The sequence below is a fragment of the Periplaneta americana genome, chromosome 5 (genome assembly GCF_040183065.1).
Source record: "Periplaneta americana isolate PAMFEO1 chromosome 5, P.americana_PAMFEO1_priV1, whole genome shotgun sequence".
Lineage (NCBI taxonomy): Eukaryota > Metazoa > Arthropoda > Insecta > Blattodea > Blattidae > Periplaneta > Periplaneta americana.
In genome coordinates, this window is record NC_091121.1 from 43,384,263 (window position 1) to 43,401,847 (window position 17,585).

Here is a 17,585-nt window from a genome sequence, read left to right on the forward strand (position 1 = left end):
TCAACAATGTGACGCTGAAACGTGTGTTCAGGTTACTGGCCAGCGACAATCCTGATGTATTTTTATATTTGTGATGATTGGTTAATTAACATTAACCTGGCACACTCACAATCATACAAATTTCCAGACTCTAGGCACCCAGGGAATTCCTCTTCTTCAAGAAAAATTCACCGAGAGCCGAGCCCGGGAATCGAACCCGGGACCTCCTGATCTGGAAGCCAGCATGCTGACCAACAGACCACAGAGGCAGTCATAACAAAATCATAATACATTTTGTCGTCTGCTAGGGAAGGGGGTCTGTAATAATAACAATCCTAGTGGCTAGCAAGTTTAACTGTCAATGGATGCATATTCCCTACGTATTGAGCTTCGTGACTATGTACTAGACTGTGGTATTAGTTCCAAATGAGTACTTTTGTCAGAAAAAAATAATTTTCCCCTAAATGTCAACACTGTTTTACTTGGTGAGTACTATCCTTATGATTCTGATTTCTACTCATATCATTAGAGAAACTGATGAGGAATTTAGTTTAAATAAAATGGACGGTTTTCTTATAAATTAAATAAGATTAACACATTTATTATTATTCCTTATCAATAGGAAATCTGGCAACCTATTGCAGTGACCCAAGGGACGGAATGCTGCTGTTCAGACCGAGTGCATGTGTATATTCATTGGTGAGTCGGCAATGTGCTGTTGCCAAACTATGCAAACTTTCAGCCTAATTTTCTAATTAACCACGCACTTAATTTCAAAACACATAATAGACTTTTTATTTCAATGTCTCCTGCAACCCCCTTCAGTCTGCACAGTTATATCTCTTCCACCCTGTATAAACTTCCTCTGCAATGGCGCAGGTGGGGTAAACAGCAGGCAGTAGGTTAGTAAGTTGGTATCATCATTGAGGTCATTAACACAACCTTCAAATAGAGTCGAGGTGACAATATGAAAAGATTACATTTTAATGTGAAAGTCATCTTTGTGACATAATTGGTGGTAACAATACTATCTATTGAAGAGAGAGTGTTTTTAGTGGAAAATGTTTTCTGCAAAGGCGATAAATGAACAGAAATCATGAAACTGAATTCTAGTGCCGATGTCATGGAAAGCATGGGGCTCTACCTCCATGCCCCCCAAGTGCCTTCATGGCATGTTACGGGGATGCCTTTACCTTTTTTTTTCCTCCCTAATTCGACGTGTTCAAACAGTGATACTTTGCGAGATTTGAAAAAAAAAATTTCGAGAAACTGGATCAGTTCACAATGCTGCAAGAAGTAGTAGGTCTGAAATTTTATCAAAGGGAAAACTTGAACTTTCCAATGTGATGTTGTGGAACCCTAAAATTCTTGAATTAGCTCAAGAGGCGAATATGTCATTGTGAAGAAATATAAAGCTGTAACAAGGAAACTTAAATTACATCCACATAAATCACAGTGGTTCGTGAATTAAAGCTGTCTGATAATGAAAAGAGGATGCTGTAGTGTCAATGGATTCAGAGATTCACCAGTTAACATGAACTTTAAATTTTAAACAACTTCTGTCTATGGTGAGGCATGGTTTCATCTCTCTAGCTGCAGTAATACTCGAGATTCACGCATTTTGTCATCAGAAAATCCCCATGCAGTATGAGAAACAATATTACATAAAAAAACGAAATATGGATTCTCATATCTCATTGGGGTTTTCCCGAGGTTTTCCCCAACTATAAGGCAAATATTAGGTAATTCATAGTAAATCCTCTTTCTCGTCTTGCTGTGACAAATTTCGTCAGTGCTATATAACCAGGTTGTTGATACAACGTTGTTAAATAACCAAATAAAATTTTCACCTGTTTCACTGACGATAAAATTTATATACACATTGTACTTAAATTCACTGATACAATCTGAGACCCGGAACTGTTTTGAAATCATAATAGGTATATACAGTAATTTTTTTTATACTTGGTTAGTTAAGGATGCTGTATCAACTATTAGATTATTTAGTGTCAATAGGATTGGTGATAGCAAGGTGAGACCGAGGATTCGCCATAAATTACCTGATATCCGCCTTAGAGTTGGGGAATACATAAGAAAAACCCCAACCAGGGAATTAGTTCATGCACCCGAGCACAACTCCAGATTGACAGGCAAGTGCCTTAGTCGATTGAGCTATCCAGTGGCTCATATTTGTAAAATCACTTATTAGTTCTCTCTGTGCACATAAAACGCAAAGAACCTCTGACAGCCACTAAATGTTACATCAATAATTTTGATGTACAGTGGACTTGTTCACTGCTTTCGCAGACCAATCAGTTAAATTCATGTGAGGCATGTTTGTTATTTTGTTGCATGTGAACAGCATTATATATGTATCTCTGATGATCATTACTCTTCTAGAAATTTGTGGTAGGAAAGTACCGGTATTATTGTCACGTGTACCATTGTCAATTTTTTTTTAATTGGGTTATTTTACGACGCTGTATCAACATCTAGGTTATTTAGCGTCTGAATGATATGAAGGTGATAATGCCGGTGAAATGAGCCCGGGGTCCAGCACCGAAAGTTACCCGGCATTTGCTCGTTACCTCAACCTCAACCAGGTAACTTGCCCCGACCTGGATTCGAACCCGGGCCACCTGGTTTCGCAGCCAGACGCGCTGACCGTTACTCCACAGGTGTGGACACCATTGTCAATAAACTTTCAATTTACTTATAAGCAGGGAAAGGATTTATATGTAAATACATATTTACTTATAAAGCTAATATAATTTATATTTTGCATTATCTTTATGTTTCACAATGTGTAGGGTTGAAAAATCCTACTTTTATTTTCCATATTTTAGAGTTTAGTACATATTTTCGTTAATTTCCATATATTTTCCATATTTCATATAAAACAGTCCATATTATATTAGGTTTAACAATAAAACAAAACAAAATTCCATTAACTTTTAAAAATACATTTCAACAATAGAGATTTAAACACATGTTCAGTAATCCCTTTAACATCAGAGTTATTTGAAAATTAGCAGTCCTATCAACAATGGGAAAGTAAGTTACAAAACTGTATTAATTTAATTTAAAATTTTTAACAGACTTCAGTTGTGCAGCTCAACAGTTAAATGCCAGTCAGAGTACACATAGGTTCAGTTTTGTAAATCATACTATAAAGACGGTAAATATGCCAAAAGTACGTCATTCAGTCAATTTAAAATCAAAACTAACAAGTTACATTTCAGAATTTAAAGAAGATGGTTTATCAACTGACAATAAAATATTATTTTGTAATTTGTGTCAGTGTGCAGTATCATCTACACAAAAGTTCCTGGTGCAACAACACATTACAACTAGTAAACATCAGGCCAACAAACAACTAAATTCCAAGCAGAGACAATTGTTTTTAACACAACCAACAACATCGAATGTAAGATCTGAGTTTAACATCGACCTGTGCCGTTCTCTCATCTCTGCTGATATTCCTCTCTACAAACTAAAGAATAAGGTCTTCAGGGAATTCCTTGAAAAATATACTCAACATACAATCCCGGATGAGTCAACACTTAGGAAGACGTATGCTCCATCCATCTACGATGAGACAATACAGAAGATAAGAGATGAAATTAAAGATAGTTCAATTTGGGTTTCCATTGATGAGACTCCCGACAAAGAAGGTAGACTTGTTGGTAATGTAGTTATCGGTTTGTTAAGTGAACAATATTCTGAACGAATTCTTTTACATTGTGATGTTCTAGAAAAGTGCAATAACAAAACTATAGTTAAACTGTTCAACGAAGCTATGGGTATCCTGTGGCCAAAGGGTATTATGTACGATAATGTGTTATTCTTTATTAGCGATGCTGCCCCTTATATGGTCAAAGCTGGACAAGCATTATCTGTTGTATATCCTAAATTGACTCATTTTACTTGTGTGGCGCATGCATTTCATCGTGTGGCAGAAGTGGTCAGAGACAATTTCCCTAAAGTAGATTTGTTGATTTCATCAGTGAAAAAAGTATTTCTCAAAGCTCCCAGTAGAGTTAACGTGTTGAAAGAAATGTACCCTGAAATTCCATTGCCACCAAAGCCAATTTTAACTAGATGGGGTACATGGCTAGAAGCAGTTGAATATTATGCCGAACATATAGACTCTATTAACAATGTTCTCCTTGCATTGGACTCTGAAGATGCAGTCTCAATTGATACTGCGAAAACAGTTACCTGTGACATAAGTGTGAAGAATGACTTAGCTCACATTCAGCATACATTTTCATGCATCATAAAAACGCTCAAAAGTCTCCAAACTAGGCACCTTTCACTATCTGAAAGTTTTGAAATTATAAATAGTACTGTGGAACAACTGAATCGTGGTAGAGGTAAAGTTGCAGATGCAGTAAGAGCTAAGGTGGACACTGTACTTTCAAAAAACCCTGGATATGAAGAACTACAAAAGGTTGTTGCTGTGATGAGTGGTGAATCAACAGTGAAGATTAACTTGGACTTATCCCCAGCAGACATTGTGAAATTGAATTATGTACCAGTTACTTCTTGTGACGTCGAACGCTCTTTTAGTCAGTATAAATCTATCCTCAGAGACAATAGAAGAAGATTCACTTTTCAGCACTTGAAAGAAATGTTTGTAACCTATTGTTATGGTAACAGACAATAAAAATTGTGTTTTGTTGAAACTACATTGGAAGATAAGGTACGTCCATTATATTTTTTGTTTAGTTTGATTAAAATGTACCAATATTTAACGTACATAGTCATTTTTTTATAATTTTAAGTCCATATTTAATTCCATATTTTGGTAAAAATCCATATTTAATTCCATATTTTGGTAAAAATAACTACATATATATTTACATATGTCATATATTTTTAGTCCATATAAATCCGTTCCCTGCTTATAAGGAATTATTAATGAGCTTATGTCGAAACCTGCCTTCATACTGCACACATTATTGGACCTCTATGACAGACAGAAAAAAAAAAAAACAAAAAAAAACTAGCTGTCCACAATAACTGCATGGTTGCGAAAATAAATCCTGGACATGACAAGGTAGGTATTTGTAGAAGATAGCAATTCAACGAAATACATCAAGTACCATATGCCCTAGTTTTTCTTAATGCAAAATTCCAATCAGTTTTCACACATTGAAGATTGATATGAGCAGCTATTTTTTTTTCTACCTGTTGTGGAGATGAAGATCTGTATGCGTAGTTTGAGGGGAGGTTTCGACATGAACTTCCCTTTTTAGTTCCAAAGACGTTTTATAGTTTAGTCCATCACTATGTTTCTCTGCGAGGTTGCAAACTTGCAATGATTTTTTTTCTTTTATAGAAGTTAAATACTGGTACAGTTCTTTGAAATTCATATCTTAATTCCCTTTCCAAAGTTCTGGACTTGATGAATTAATATTATGGATATATTAATTTGTCCTACAGAATAATCTCTGTAATGTTGACAATTAATATTTGAGGAGAAAAATTCGCTCCCGCGCCGGGGATCGAACCCGGGTCCTTGGTTCTACGTACCAAGCGCTCTGACCACTGAGCTACGCCGAATTCAATCCACAGCACCGGATTGAATTTTCCTCCTCAAATATTAATTGATGAATTAAGTCAAATTTGCAGATTTTAGAAATGTTCCTGCATAGATAAAAATAAGCTCGTAGCCTCTTAAAATTATTTAGATTTCTTTTTCATGTTGTGGCTATCTTGTTATAGTTCGCATGAACAACTGAGCAAGTCAAAGCAAGTGGATCGTTGTAAACATAAAATAGTGGTTGAAGTAACGCAAATATTATTGTGTTTAATACTCTTGGTATATAAACGATGAATAAATTGAAAGTGTAAGTTTACAATATTCCTAATCTAAGTTTCATTGCACAAATTTTGTGTAAATATCTAAATTTATGTTTGATTATAACATGTTAATAAGGAATGTAAAGGTTATGTCACAAAAAAGATCTACTGATGTATCGTTACAATAGTGAAATACGAAAACCATAATTAAAGAAGTAGTTGTAATTGGAAAGAACATCTCAAGTTACAACCAGATACTTACTTACGTACTTACTGGCTTTTAAGGAACCCGGAGGTTCATTGCCGCCCTCACATAAGCCCGCCATTGGTCCCTATCCTGAGCAAGATTAATCCAGTCTCTACCATCATATCCCACCTCCCTCAAATCCATTTTAATATTATCTTCCCACCTACGTCTCGGCCTCCCCAAAGGTCTTTTTCCCTCCGGCCTCCCAACTAACACTCTATATGCATTTCTGGATTCGCCCATACGTGCTACATGTCCTGCCCATCTCAAACGTCTGGATTTTATGTTCCTAATTATGTCAGGTGAAGAATACAATGCGTGCAGATACTAGTATTGCTAAACAGACCAGACGGGACAAGGTACCATACATGGACAGTGACAAATTGACATTTTGGTATTTTGTATTCATTTAACAGTTAATATTGATAAGCGTATTCTTTTTTACATGAAGGGTGATTTTGAGATGTTATATTGTAATATTGTACTAGATTATGTTATGGTAGCTTCCTGAAGTTATGAAATAACGATTATATAAGTGGTACGCCATTTTCGTGTTGAGAGGATTTTTCTCTCCCGTTTCCCTCTATCAGTCCAACAACTTTCTACCACTCTCTCATTTCATCTATCATCTGCAAGAGTAAAAATAGGCTAGGGTGAAGTCTTAGGGCTAGTACAAGTTTCCTATGCTGATATAGGAAAGGTTTGGGGCTCCGGGCCTCTGGGGCTTATCTTCAGGCTACTCGTGTGCAGATGGGACCTGGATCTATCAGAGGCTGAGGAAGAATTGGCCTCCTGTTAGCGTCAGTTGATGAGGAAGGGCTTGGGGCTTTGGACCCCTCGGACTTATCAGGCTACTCGTCTGCAAAACGGGACCTGGATCTATCAGGGGCTGAGGCCTGCCTGTCAGCGTCGGATTCACAAGTGCCACCCAAGCTACCTGTCGGACTTAGACAGTCATTGCATATATAGTCCGCACAATGGCCCTCTCCAGGTCTAGCTCTCATAAAGCCAAACTAAAACATAAAAATTTATTTATTCTATAAATTTTATTTGTTAATATAGATATAGTTTTACAGACGTAGTACCACTGTCTTTCTGGTTCTTCCCACTAGGGTCGCTGTCATAGACAAAATATTGCAGAACCTGCAATAGAGAGGCTATCAAGAATGATAAAATAGAGTTATTTTGAATATTCGTTTTATGACTTTTAGGAGTAGCCTACTATGCACTACTGAGTTCTGGTGAAATATTTAAATTTTTACAATTTTTCAATTTTCCCACCAAAAAATCATTTGGCCTATGAGAAATATTTGTGCACAATTTCATTTCAGTATTCGAATTTGTAAGTGACCTAAATATTAATTCTTTTAAAGGACCATAAGATACCGGACTGTCAGGTAGTTGCCTTCAAATGCATTTTCCCAGATATAAAACTTTGTACATTTTTCAATCTAAGAAATCAGATTTTCAAAAAACTAAGATAATGCAATTCCATTTTTACCACAAATTTTAAAAATTGTAATCTACAGAAATGTATATATTTTTTTATGTCACTTTAAAAATACCGTACTGTCAGTATAATTTTTATGCATGACCTTAAGAAAAAAATTTAAATTCTTCAACAATAATTTTTTTATTCTAAACCACAAATGATAAAAACAACAAAAAATATACAATTCCATTGCTCAATTATTCAGCTACATGTTAAGCCATAAAACTAGAAGAAAAATCTTTATTCATTCAAGTTTATTGGTAAGATATGCATTTTTCTATTTACTTTTTTTATGGACCAGATTTACGAACGAAAAAATCTTATTTTTTCTGCATCATCTAATCTTAATGAAAGGAATCAATTATTAAAATTACATTGAAATGATATAAAAATTGCGGATCCTTAATAAATCAGTAGGAACAAATCCAGAATGCCAATGATAATGTACGAATAGGTATATTTGGCTAATTGTTGCACAAATATGGTAGTCATATGATGACATGAATTTTATCATTTTCGTTCTAGTACAGTAGATGATATGTGTTGTTTGTTCATAACAGCAGAAGGTTCTCGAACTGTCATAATTATTATAATGATTAGGGAGCGGATTTTTATGTGCTAAAAAATTTAAATATATTTATTTTTTATGTGCTAAAAAGTATGAAAATATTTGCTAAAAATAAAAAAAATATTTCTTTCAAATATGACAAAAATACCTTACTTAGCTTGAAAAAAAATTTTACTAGATATTCACCAACCACACTTGAGTTGCTAGTAGTTGGCCGAGAATTGCAGTGAACAACAAAGGTCATCTCCAAATTCTCCATCACAAATGCATGCCGATTATCTCTGAACAACGACTTATACTGTGAAAACGATCTTTCCACATCAGAGGATGTCAGACATGCATATTTAACACCGTCAATTTCATCTATAGGCACACCCTCCAATACTTGAACAACTTTACACATTTTTTTATATCCACTGTTTTCCCCAAACACATTCTGGAATTTGTCCCTTAGTGCTTGTACTTCTGAACCTGGTAGCGAGTCTAGTTTAATTTTCATGGCACGCACCTCCTTGTTTCAGACAACAGGTTTTTGGATGTTTCGAGTTTTTTATGGTGTCACACAAAAAGCTTAGATTTGCTAATAGGAAAGCCAAGTCGTTTTTTAAACAACCATCTTTCAGTATATCTTGAAGGATATCGGTTGACAAAGCCCGATAGCAGGGAATCACAACAAGACATATTGCCTTACCTGATGGACATGAGCGAGAGGCGAGAGATTTGTTTAAATTAAATAATGTTCATACCCGAGCTCTTATCTGTTGTGTTTCACAAACAAAGCGTGGAATGAAATCATCTTCAGCGACAATAAACATTCCTAATTATGTGTTGCAAGATCTCTCCTCCTTGTCCATGTTAATTTATTCTCTAATAATAACACTGATCTGCTGCCTAGCAGTTCTCAGAACTTGAGGCGATACTATGACAAAAATGGATACACCACACAGCGCTTAGAAACACGAAGCAACCAAGAATTCTTAAAAAAGGTAACATACTTATGAGTGACATAATTTATTTAGTTTTAAAATATTTAAAAGTTCTTGTAAAAAAATTATTTAAGAAAAAAAACTCAAAGATTTATGTGTTTATAATAGATTTCCTGAAAATATGTATTTACATTATTTACGTATTTTTTTTGTGAAAATATGTGTTTTTATGTGAAATAAAATTCGGGGGAAAAACGTAATACGGCGAACGCAAAGCTCCGCCCACGTCCCCTTTCCACTTTTCCCCTACAAGCTCACCACACACCCTAGCGGGAAAGAGTGGAAATAGGGGTTTAGGGTGGGGTGACATCTAGTGTAGGAAAGTGGAACAAAATGAGTAACGACACCTACGAAGCAAAAGAGGAACTTCGTCCTGTCACTCTCTCTCTCCAGTCTCTCCTTCTCTGTTCCTTGTCTCTCTCTTTTTTTTTTTTCTTACGACTTCGCAGGAGGGGAGATTCGATCCGTGAAAGTTCGTAACTAAACCTAAACGCACGCTTTTTGTTCACACTTTAGACCTCTCGGCTACCGAGGCGAGTTGGGGGTAGAAGGGAAAATGAATCTATTTATGTTTAAGGGAAATGCCATAACGTATTGTAGAAGGGGACAATGACCGAATAGCGTGGGTAGAAACTGGTGGGCTTGTGAATGTTGCTTGGTAGGCGTTGACTACGGGGGTGGCTTCATTGTGTCCGTGTCCAACTTCGTGTACAGACGTAACCACGTGTAGTGATGATCCGTACCGAAGACGTGTACTCATTACGAGTGTCCAACTTGTGGGAAAAAAAGACTATTGTGTTACTTCGAGGACGTGCAAAGTTAACAGGTGAGTGTTGTTTAATGAAAACCACATTACATTGTGTTGTGTTGTGTTGTGTCAGTACATGTTGTGGACAGTTGTCTAATGCGTATTGCATTGTGGTTGTGGACAGTTGTCTAATGCATATTGTCTAATGCGTATTGCATTGTGGTTGTGGACAGTTGTCTAATGCGTATTGTCTAATGCGTATTACATAGTGGTAGGCAGTGATCCATCGAAGCAGGACAGATAGTAGAGAGAGAGAGACAGTAGAGAGAGAGAGCATGCGAGCGAGGTGCCGAGCGGCGCGGGTGGGGATAACTTCCCCTACTGGCGTTCGCCGTATTACGTTTTTGCCAAATTCGGGTTTTAAACTTGAAACTTCATGTTCGGAATTTTTAACTTTGTTAATTGTGTTTTATCACACGCAAAAATAATATTTAATTACATAGAACCAAAGCAGAACATAGCGCAAAACACCAGAAGATACTCAAGATTGGAGGAAGAAGACTGCCATTCTTAAAAAAGCAATCATAACAGCAAAAAAGAACAGTTTTAATAAATTTATTGAAAATATTAATTACAGAACCGATAGCGCTAAAACATATAAATTTCTGAAGAATATTTCCAATACACAGGAAAATACTAGCCAACCTATTATTCATAATAACAAAACACTAACAGATAGTAGAGATATAGCAAACGCATTTAATAAACACTACTCAAACTCTCACAGATTACATCCCAATATCAAAAAACTGACAAATTTATCAAAAGAGAATTACATAAAAATAATAAAAACAATATTACTAGTACAAAACCTGAAATATTTCATCAAAATTTTACTTCCACAGAATTAAATATAGCTATACAAAATTTAAAAACCAAGAAATCTCCTGGCCCCGACAACATTCATTCCGAATTTTTTAAACATCTGGGGGAAAAAGCCAAGTCTGTACTTTTATCCATTTTCAATTTATCATGGAACACCTCAATCCCTGCAGCTTGGAAAAAAGCAATCATTGTACCAATTCACAAAAAAGGGAAACCTGCTCATGATGTTAATAGTTATCGACCAATAGCACTGTTAAGCATGATAGCAAAAACCATGGAGTCCATGATCTCCAACAGATTAACTTGGTATTTAGAATCCCAAAGTCTTTTATCACCAAGACAAGCCGGCTTTCGACAACTACACTCTACCAATGAACAAGTCTTATGCCTAGGCCAAGAAATAAAAGATAGTTTTAACAAGAAAGAAGATAACTTGGCAATATTTATTGACTTTCAGTTACAGTAGCATATGACTCTGTTTGGAGAAATAAATTATTACTAAAACTCCAGAAATTAGGTATCTCCAGCAATATGTTCAGATGGATATCAGAATTCCGTAGTGAAAGAGTCATTGCCACTAAATTCAATAACTCACTTTCTAGTTACAGACAAACATATCAAGGTCTACCTCAGGGCGCTGTCCTCAGCACAACTTTATTCAATATTTATATAAATGACTTACCCTTCCTATTAGAGGAATCAAACATGAAAACAGCACTATTTGAAGATGATATAGTTTTGTGGACTTCCAGATCTTACAGACATAGAGACAAAATTCAAAATTCTGCTCTTAAAGCTCTAAATCAACTACATGAATGGAATACATCAAATTTGATGACACTCAATTTAAGCAAAAGTAACTACCAAATATTTTCACTTCGTAAAAAAGAAAGAGAATTCAATATCCAATACAATGGCCAGCACCTTCCTAGGACTTATGAATCCAAATATCTTGGAGTTATTTTAGATAGTAAGTTAACATGGAGCAACCATTTGAAATACATTTCTGAAAAAGCTCGTAAAAGATTCTCCTTTCTAAAAAGACTAGCAGGAAAGAAATGGGGATGCTCTAGGAATACTTTGAACACTACATACAAAATGTTTATACAGCCAGTGCTGACATACTGCGGAGAAATTTTAATTACTTCACCTTTCATAAACGAAATAGAATATGTTCAAAACCAAGCTCTCAGACTCATTACTGGTGGAATCAAAACAACTCCAATAGATTCTATGAGATTCCTCACTAATATTAACAGCATCAAAATGACAATAGAAGAAAAAGCACTGATTCAATATGAAAAACTTATTAGATTACCAGGAAACAATTGGCCTTCATACAGTCATCTCTGTAGATTGAAAACTCAAAAAAGTTTCATATCCATTGTTCAAGAATTAAAACAGAAAATCAATATCCCGAATTTAAAAGAAAACTTACAAATTAAACCAAACCCTCTAACTCTATTAAATATAGAATATAATCTAAATTTAACAGAAGAAATACTAAAATCAGAAGTAGACACTGAAATACTAAAACAATTGTCTTTAGAGACAATTAATATTAGGTACCCTCCACAAAACTGGCTTCATTTATACACTGACGGATCCTTGATCTCCAGAGAACAAGGTGCCGGTGCAGGTTACGTGCTGTCTCTTCTCACTTTATAGATCTCTTGGGTATGGAACAACAAGTTTTGATGGAGAAATCATTGCAATAGGTGAAAGTCTCAGGAATCTTCTATGCCACATCAATAAATTTAAAAATGCAGTTATATTGTCAGACTCCAAAGCAGCTATTCTATCAATAGTCTCTAAACACACACCTTCATCTCAAACAGCAGAAATAACTAAAATGCTCTCTCAATTAATATCACTCAATAAAAGAATTGTATTCCAATGGATACCATCCCATTGTGGAATACTGGGAAACGAGAATGCGGATGCTTTAGCAAAGAAGGGCAGCACTGCTACTTACAGACCTGTTACTAAATCTACGTATTACTCTGTGAAAAGATTTATTAAATCTACATACTTAGATTTCAACAAACAAAATCTGATAACACAATCCCATGGGAAAAAATGGAACTCTCTGCATCAAAATCCACAGTTAATTCCCGATTTACCACGAAAATCGTCTGTAGCTGCATTTAGATTGGCAACAGGCCATGATTGTTTGGCCAAACACCTGCATAGAATTGGAATATATCAGCCCTCTAACTGCCCATTGTGCAACTCAAACCAAGAAATGGATTCGGAACACCTCAAAATCTGTGCTTCAGTGGCTGGCTATGATAATATCTTTGAAAAATATTGGAGTGCAAGAGGTCAAATGACTTTATTGTCAAACGCTTGGCATTATAAAACAACAACAACAACAATTACATAGGAATCCGCTCCTTAATAATGATACTCTAACAAGTGTTTAGTTTAGTTACAAATAAAGGAGAGGGGAATGTAGAGGATCCTTGTTATTGCTGGTCAGAATAAGTGACTTTGTCTGTCTGTTGGTTTTACATAGGCAGAGTTTATCCAAATATATGATTTATGTGCTTGTTCTGTATTTCAGTTTGGTATGTGGTGATGTGGAAGGAAAATACAAACAGTTATTTACCAGAGTGGAAACCATAAACCAAAAAAATGGGCCTTTCGAAATGTTGCTTTGTGTTGGAAATTTTTTTGGTACTTCAGATAATCTAGAACCTTATAGAAATGGAACTTTATCTGGTAAGTACCTACTGAGTACATATGCATAACAGTCTTACGTGTGTTTATAAGATTCTGTAAGGTATAAATAATATCCCTATTGTCGACAGTTTTATTTTGCAAAATAATAGAGGTCAGGGAATCGACAACATTTTTTAAATTAAATTGCATATAACATCTATTTACAGGAATTATGGTAATTGAATTAGGATAAATAAATACAATGTGCTGTAAGATCTAAGTGTGTCTAATGAACGGAGTGAAATAAGCTATGAATAATAGGGAGTCCTTTAATAACAATGCATTAGAACATTACTATTAATAGGACAATTTTAGTAAAGAACTGTTTTTCAGTCATATACACTTAACTGGTATATTGTATATAAGCATATTATGAGAATATCCCTAAATACTGTTATTGTTATTTATCCATCTGTATGTAATGGTATTAACTTTCTATAGTTACACATGCATTGTGCAAGTGTCTGTTTCACGTTCATGTCAAAACACAACTGAATAACATTATTTTAAAAATATATTGCAATGCCTCTCCCCATAGATTATAATAAACTCTTCCAAATAGGCTATGTATACATGCGAACTTCCCCTGTGTGTAGGAATGGACTTATTCACATTGACATTCGGATATGACGTAATTTCCATGGCAATATCAGCATAATTTCCATTCCACAGATCCTTTCATTTCCTGTTAGTGTAGGTCGAATATACTGTAGACGTTACACATAAAAATTTAAAATAACAGCAGGCTGTTGTACCTTGTAACTGAACTTTTTCGAAATGTATTTGTTTCAGTTCCTGTTCCAACATATATCTTGGGTCCTAATAAACCTGATGATGTGGATTTATATGCAGATATCAATGGATGTGAAATATGTCCAAATATCAGCTACCTTGGTAAGAGACTTAATTCGTCCATTGATTAAAGTTCACGTTAACACTTTGTTTGTTAAAAACATAAAATTGTTTGGTCACACGTTAAAAAGTGTTAAAATTTTAAAAAAAGGTATATACCTTGGACAGACGGCCCGTTTCGACATGATGTTACGTCTTCATCAGTGTCTCCTGAACTACTGGTGATCTTGAATTCTGTGATGTGAATTTGTCGATTGTAGGGATGGGGGTGTGTTGCTCTTATGGTGGAGGCTGGTTGTTTGTGTGTTATGACGTATCTTGACATCAAATAATGTGTGGGTATTGAACTGTAATTGCATACACTCACTTTGTTGGTTTTCAAGATTTATTTATTAATATTATTCCTTTTGTAATAAATTAGTTATAAACATGTTTCTTTTCACTTCGTATTTACAGGATTTAAAGTTCACTAAGTTTACGCTAATTGACACATACTTAATAGATAATGATGTGTTTTGTTATGTATGTTGAAGGTATTTTTCTTAATTTTTTCATAGATCTTTATACTTGGCTTTGGCCTATTTAAAATTATATTTTTAAAAATTTATAACAAATAATTTAGGATAACAATATTGTTACGATGACTGGCGAGGGTCAAACTAAAACTGGCTTCCTGGGTATCGGAAATATTTATTGAAAATCACGACAGATCACATGGAATTAAAATGTAGGCCTATATGATATTCTAGACCTTTCACGTCAGAAGGTGAAACAACATAAAACGACAAAACATTGTCAATTTAATAGCGGCATAATTGATTTGAATAGGGTAATGCGAAAGTACGTCGTTATTTTATTTATTTTTGGTAGAAGTAACATTTCTTTAAGTATTTATTTATTTTCCCTAGTACCATCAATTGAAAACACATATGATTTTAATTTTTTTGAAGTTATAATTGGCTGTATGCAAGTACTTAGGCTGTATTCTGAAATTCAAATAAAATATCATTCGGATTCCGTAATAAATTACGTACATCAATACGCTGAATCTTGATCATATACACTTAGTTTTGTATCAATTAATGTCGAAAATGTACATGTGACAACGAAATCAAAGCACTAAAACGTCAAACGTCATGCCTTTATTTCGCCTCTGCCCGCCTCCACTCTGCATTGCCAAACGTACCCATCCTCCGGCTTGTAACTAAAGAAGGCTCTGCATAAAGTATAACATTATAAACTTGTTTCATAATATACTATTTTTGCACACATGGGTCTTAGAACACTCCCTATGGTCGTGTTCTGACTCTTACATAAAACTTCACGTTTGCAAGTAGTCATATAATATGCTATTGAAACTGTTTTTATAAGTTTATTTTATTTATGACTTCTAAAGAAAATGGAAAAGTGTGTTTATTTCAAATGATGCATTTGGGAGTTTTATAAGGGGACATCACTTATTGTACCATCATAATATTTACAGCATTAAGACATTCTTAAGATTTATATATGAAAAATGAGTAAATGGGAAAATTCATGATTGAATAAAACTAGTTTATGGCTTATGAAAGACTGATGTAAAGTATTTTAAAAGCATATTTCTGAAGGAAAAATAGTACTATAATAAAACATATATAACTCGTATAATTTGACTGAAAAATAAATATTACAATATATATTAAGAAAGTGATACTCATGGAATCTTAAATAAAGATATATAAGAGCTTTATTATGTATAAGTAACATACTGATTTATTTCCAAAATTTCCAAGTTTATTTTTAAAAATTATAATATTACCCTATTAAAGAAGGTATTTAAACTTAAGTTGAATTTGCCATGTGAAAGAACAACTTTAAAAAAAAATACAATGTTCATTCCTTAGGTAAACGAGGATTATACACTGAGACTTCTGGCTTGAAAGTGGCATATGTGAGTGGAATTGAGGAGGGATCTGGGAAGTCAGCACAATATCACACGTTTACTGGAGCAGATGTGGAAGCTGTGAAGAATATCTGTCTTCGTGGACAACATCAATTTCGTGGAGTTGATATTTTGATCACATCTTCTTGGCCAAAGGACATAAAGCTTGGTGTATGTTATGGACAGTCAATTCTTTTAGCTAAATATTTGCATCTGTTAGAGTACCTTTCACAGTACAGTTAAAGGATTGTTTTACTAGTTAAAAAAGAGAGAGAGAGAAAAAGTAAGTTAGGCAGTTGAGTTTTTCTTGTATTACTAGTATAAGTCTTGGTTCACGTGCATGCTTTGTTGAAAGTGTGGAAGGTAGTGTTGAAACATTGAAGATTAGAGTGTAAATACACGAGGTGCAAATAAAAAAAAAAACTGCTCACTTCAAAATATGAATGAAAAAAACATTTCAACTTAAATTATAGTATTACAATACAAGAGCATTGTCGTAGGTTAAGAAGAACAACTTTAAGAATATTTTGGCTCATAACAAAGAACAAAGTACAGTGGTGTAGAGAAAATTTATGAGTTTTAAAAGTTGTAAGCACAGTTCCCAGAATTAAGATTCATTCGTAAGTTTGTTTATCCACACTTTCTGCTCTTCTTCTCACAAAAAACGAATCTTCAATATCTGGTTTGCCCTCCCCTAGCTCTAATCACAGCCTCTATTCTTTTGGGCATACTTTTTATGACACTGGCGAAGTTTTCTTGTCCAAAATTGTTTCATTTCTCTAGAAGTGCTGCTTGAAGATCTTGTAAGGTCTCTGGAGCTGGCACTTGACTTCATATATGTCGACCTAACTTTGCCATAATGTTCGATGGGGTTTAAATCAGGGCTCCGTGCTGATCACTCTAATTTGGCAATTCCCACTTCCTCGAGGTAAGCGGTTACCCTGCGTAATTAATTGTTTTGCATGGATAAAGATGTGGGGTGGAGCGCCATCTTGCATGAAGATTATGTTTTCCATATCGTGATTCCTCAGTCTAGGGATGACGAAGTTCTGTAACATGCTGTAGTAGCGCTCTCCGTTTACTGTAAGGCCGGGTGCACACAGAATCAGACGCGGCGCGGCGCGACGCTACATTTTGTCTCGTGGTACTTGTCTCCCATTGATTTCTTATGGTACGATGCACACAGAATCAGACGCGGCGCGACGGTCGCGAGGAGACACAAGGAGACACGAAGAGACAACTTCGAATGACTGCTAGAAGTTCGTCGCGAGGAGACCGTCTGATAGCTGCAGTGTACTGCGCATGCGTTAGTAGTGGCTATGATTGCACGCTTTCCTTATCTACAAAAAATACTATTGTTGTGTAGTGCACATTA

At 35.0% G+C, this 17,585-nt stretch overlaps 1 protein-coding gene across 1 annotated transcript in view; it reads left to right on the top strand.

Annotated features, from left to right (window-relative positions):
* The first annotated feature begins 5,689 nt into the window (after nucleotides 1-5,689).
* Nucleotides 5,690-17,585, top strand: part of LOC138699550 (CWF19-like protein 1) — a 32,786-nt gene continuing 20,890 nt past the window's right edge. Inside the window, exons 1-4 of the mRNA XM_069825534.1 lie at nucleotides 5,690-5,834; nucleotides 13,280-13,437; nucleotides 14,230-14,331; nucleotides 16,173-16,381. Coding sequence (XP_069681635.1) covers nucleotides 5,818-5,834; nucleotides 13,280-13,437; nucleotides 14,230-14,331; nucleotides 16,173-16,381 — 486 coding nt within the window. The 5' untranslated portion in view covers nucleotides 5,690-5,817. The remainder of the gene's footprint in view (nucleotides 5,835-13,279; nucleotides 13,438-14,229; nucleotides 14,332-16,172; nucleotides 16,382-17,585) is intronic.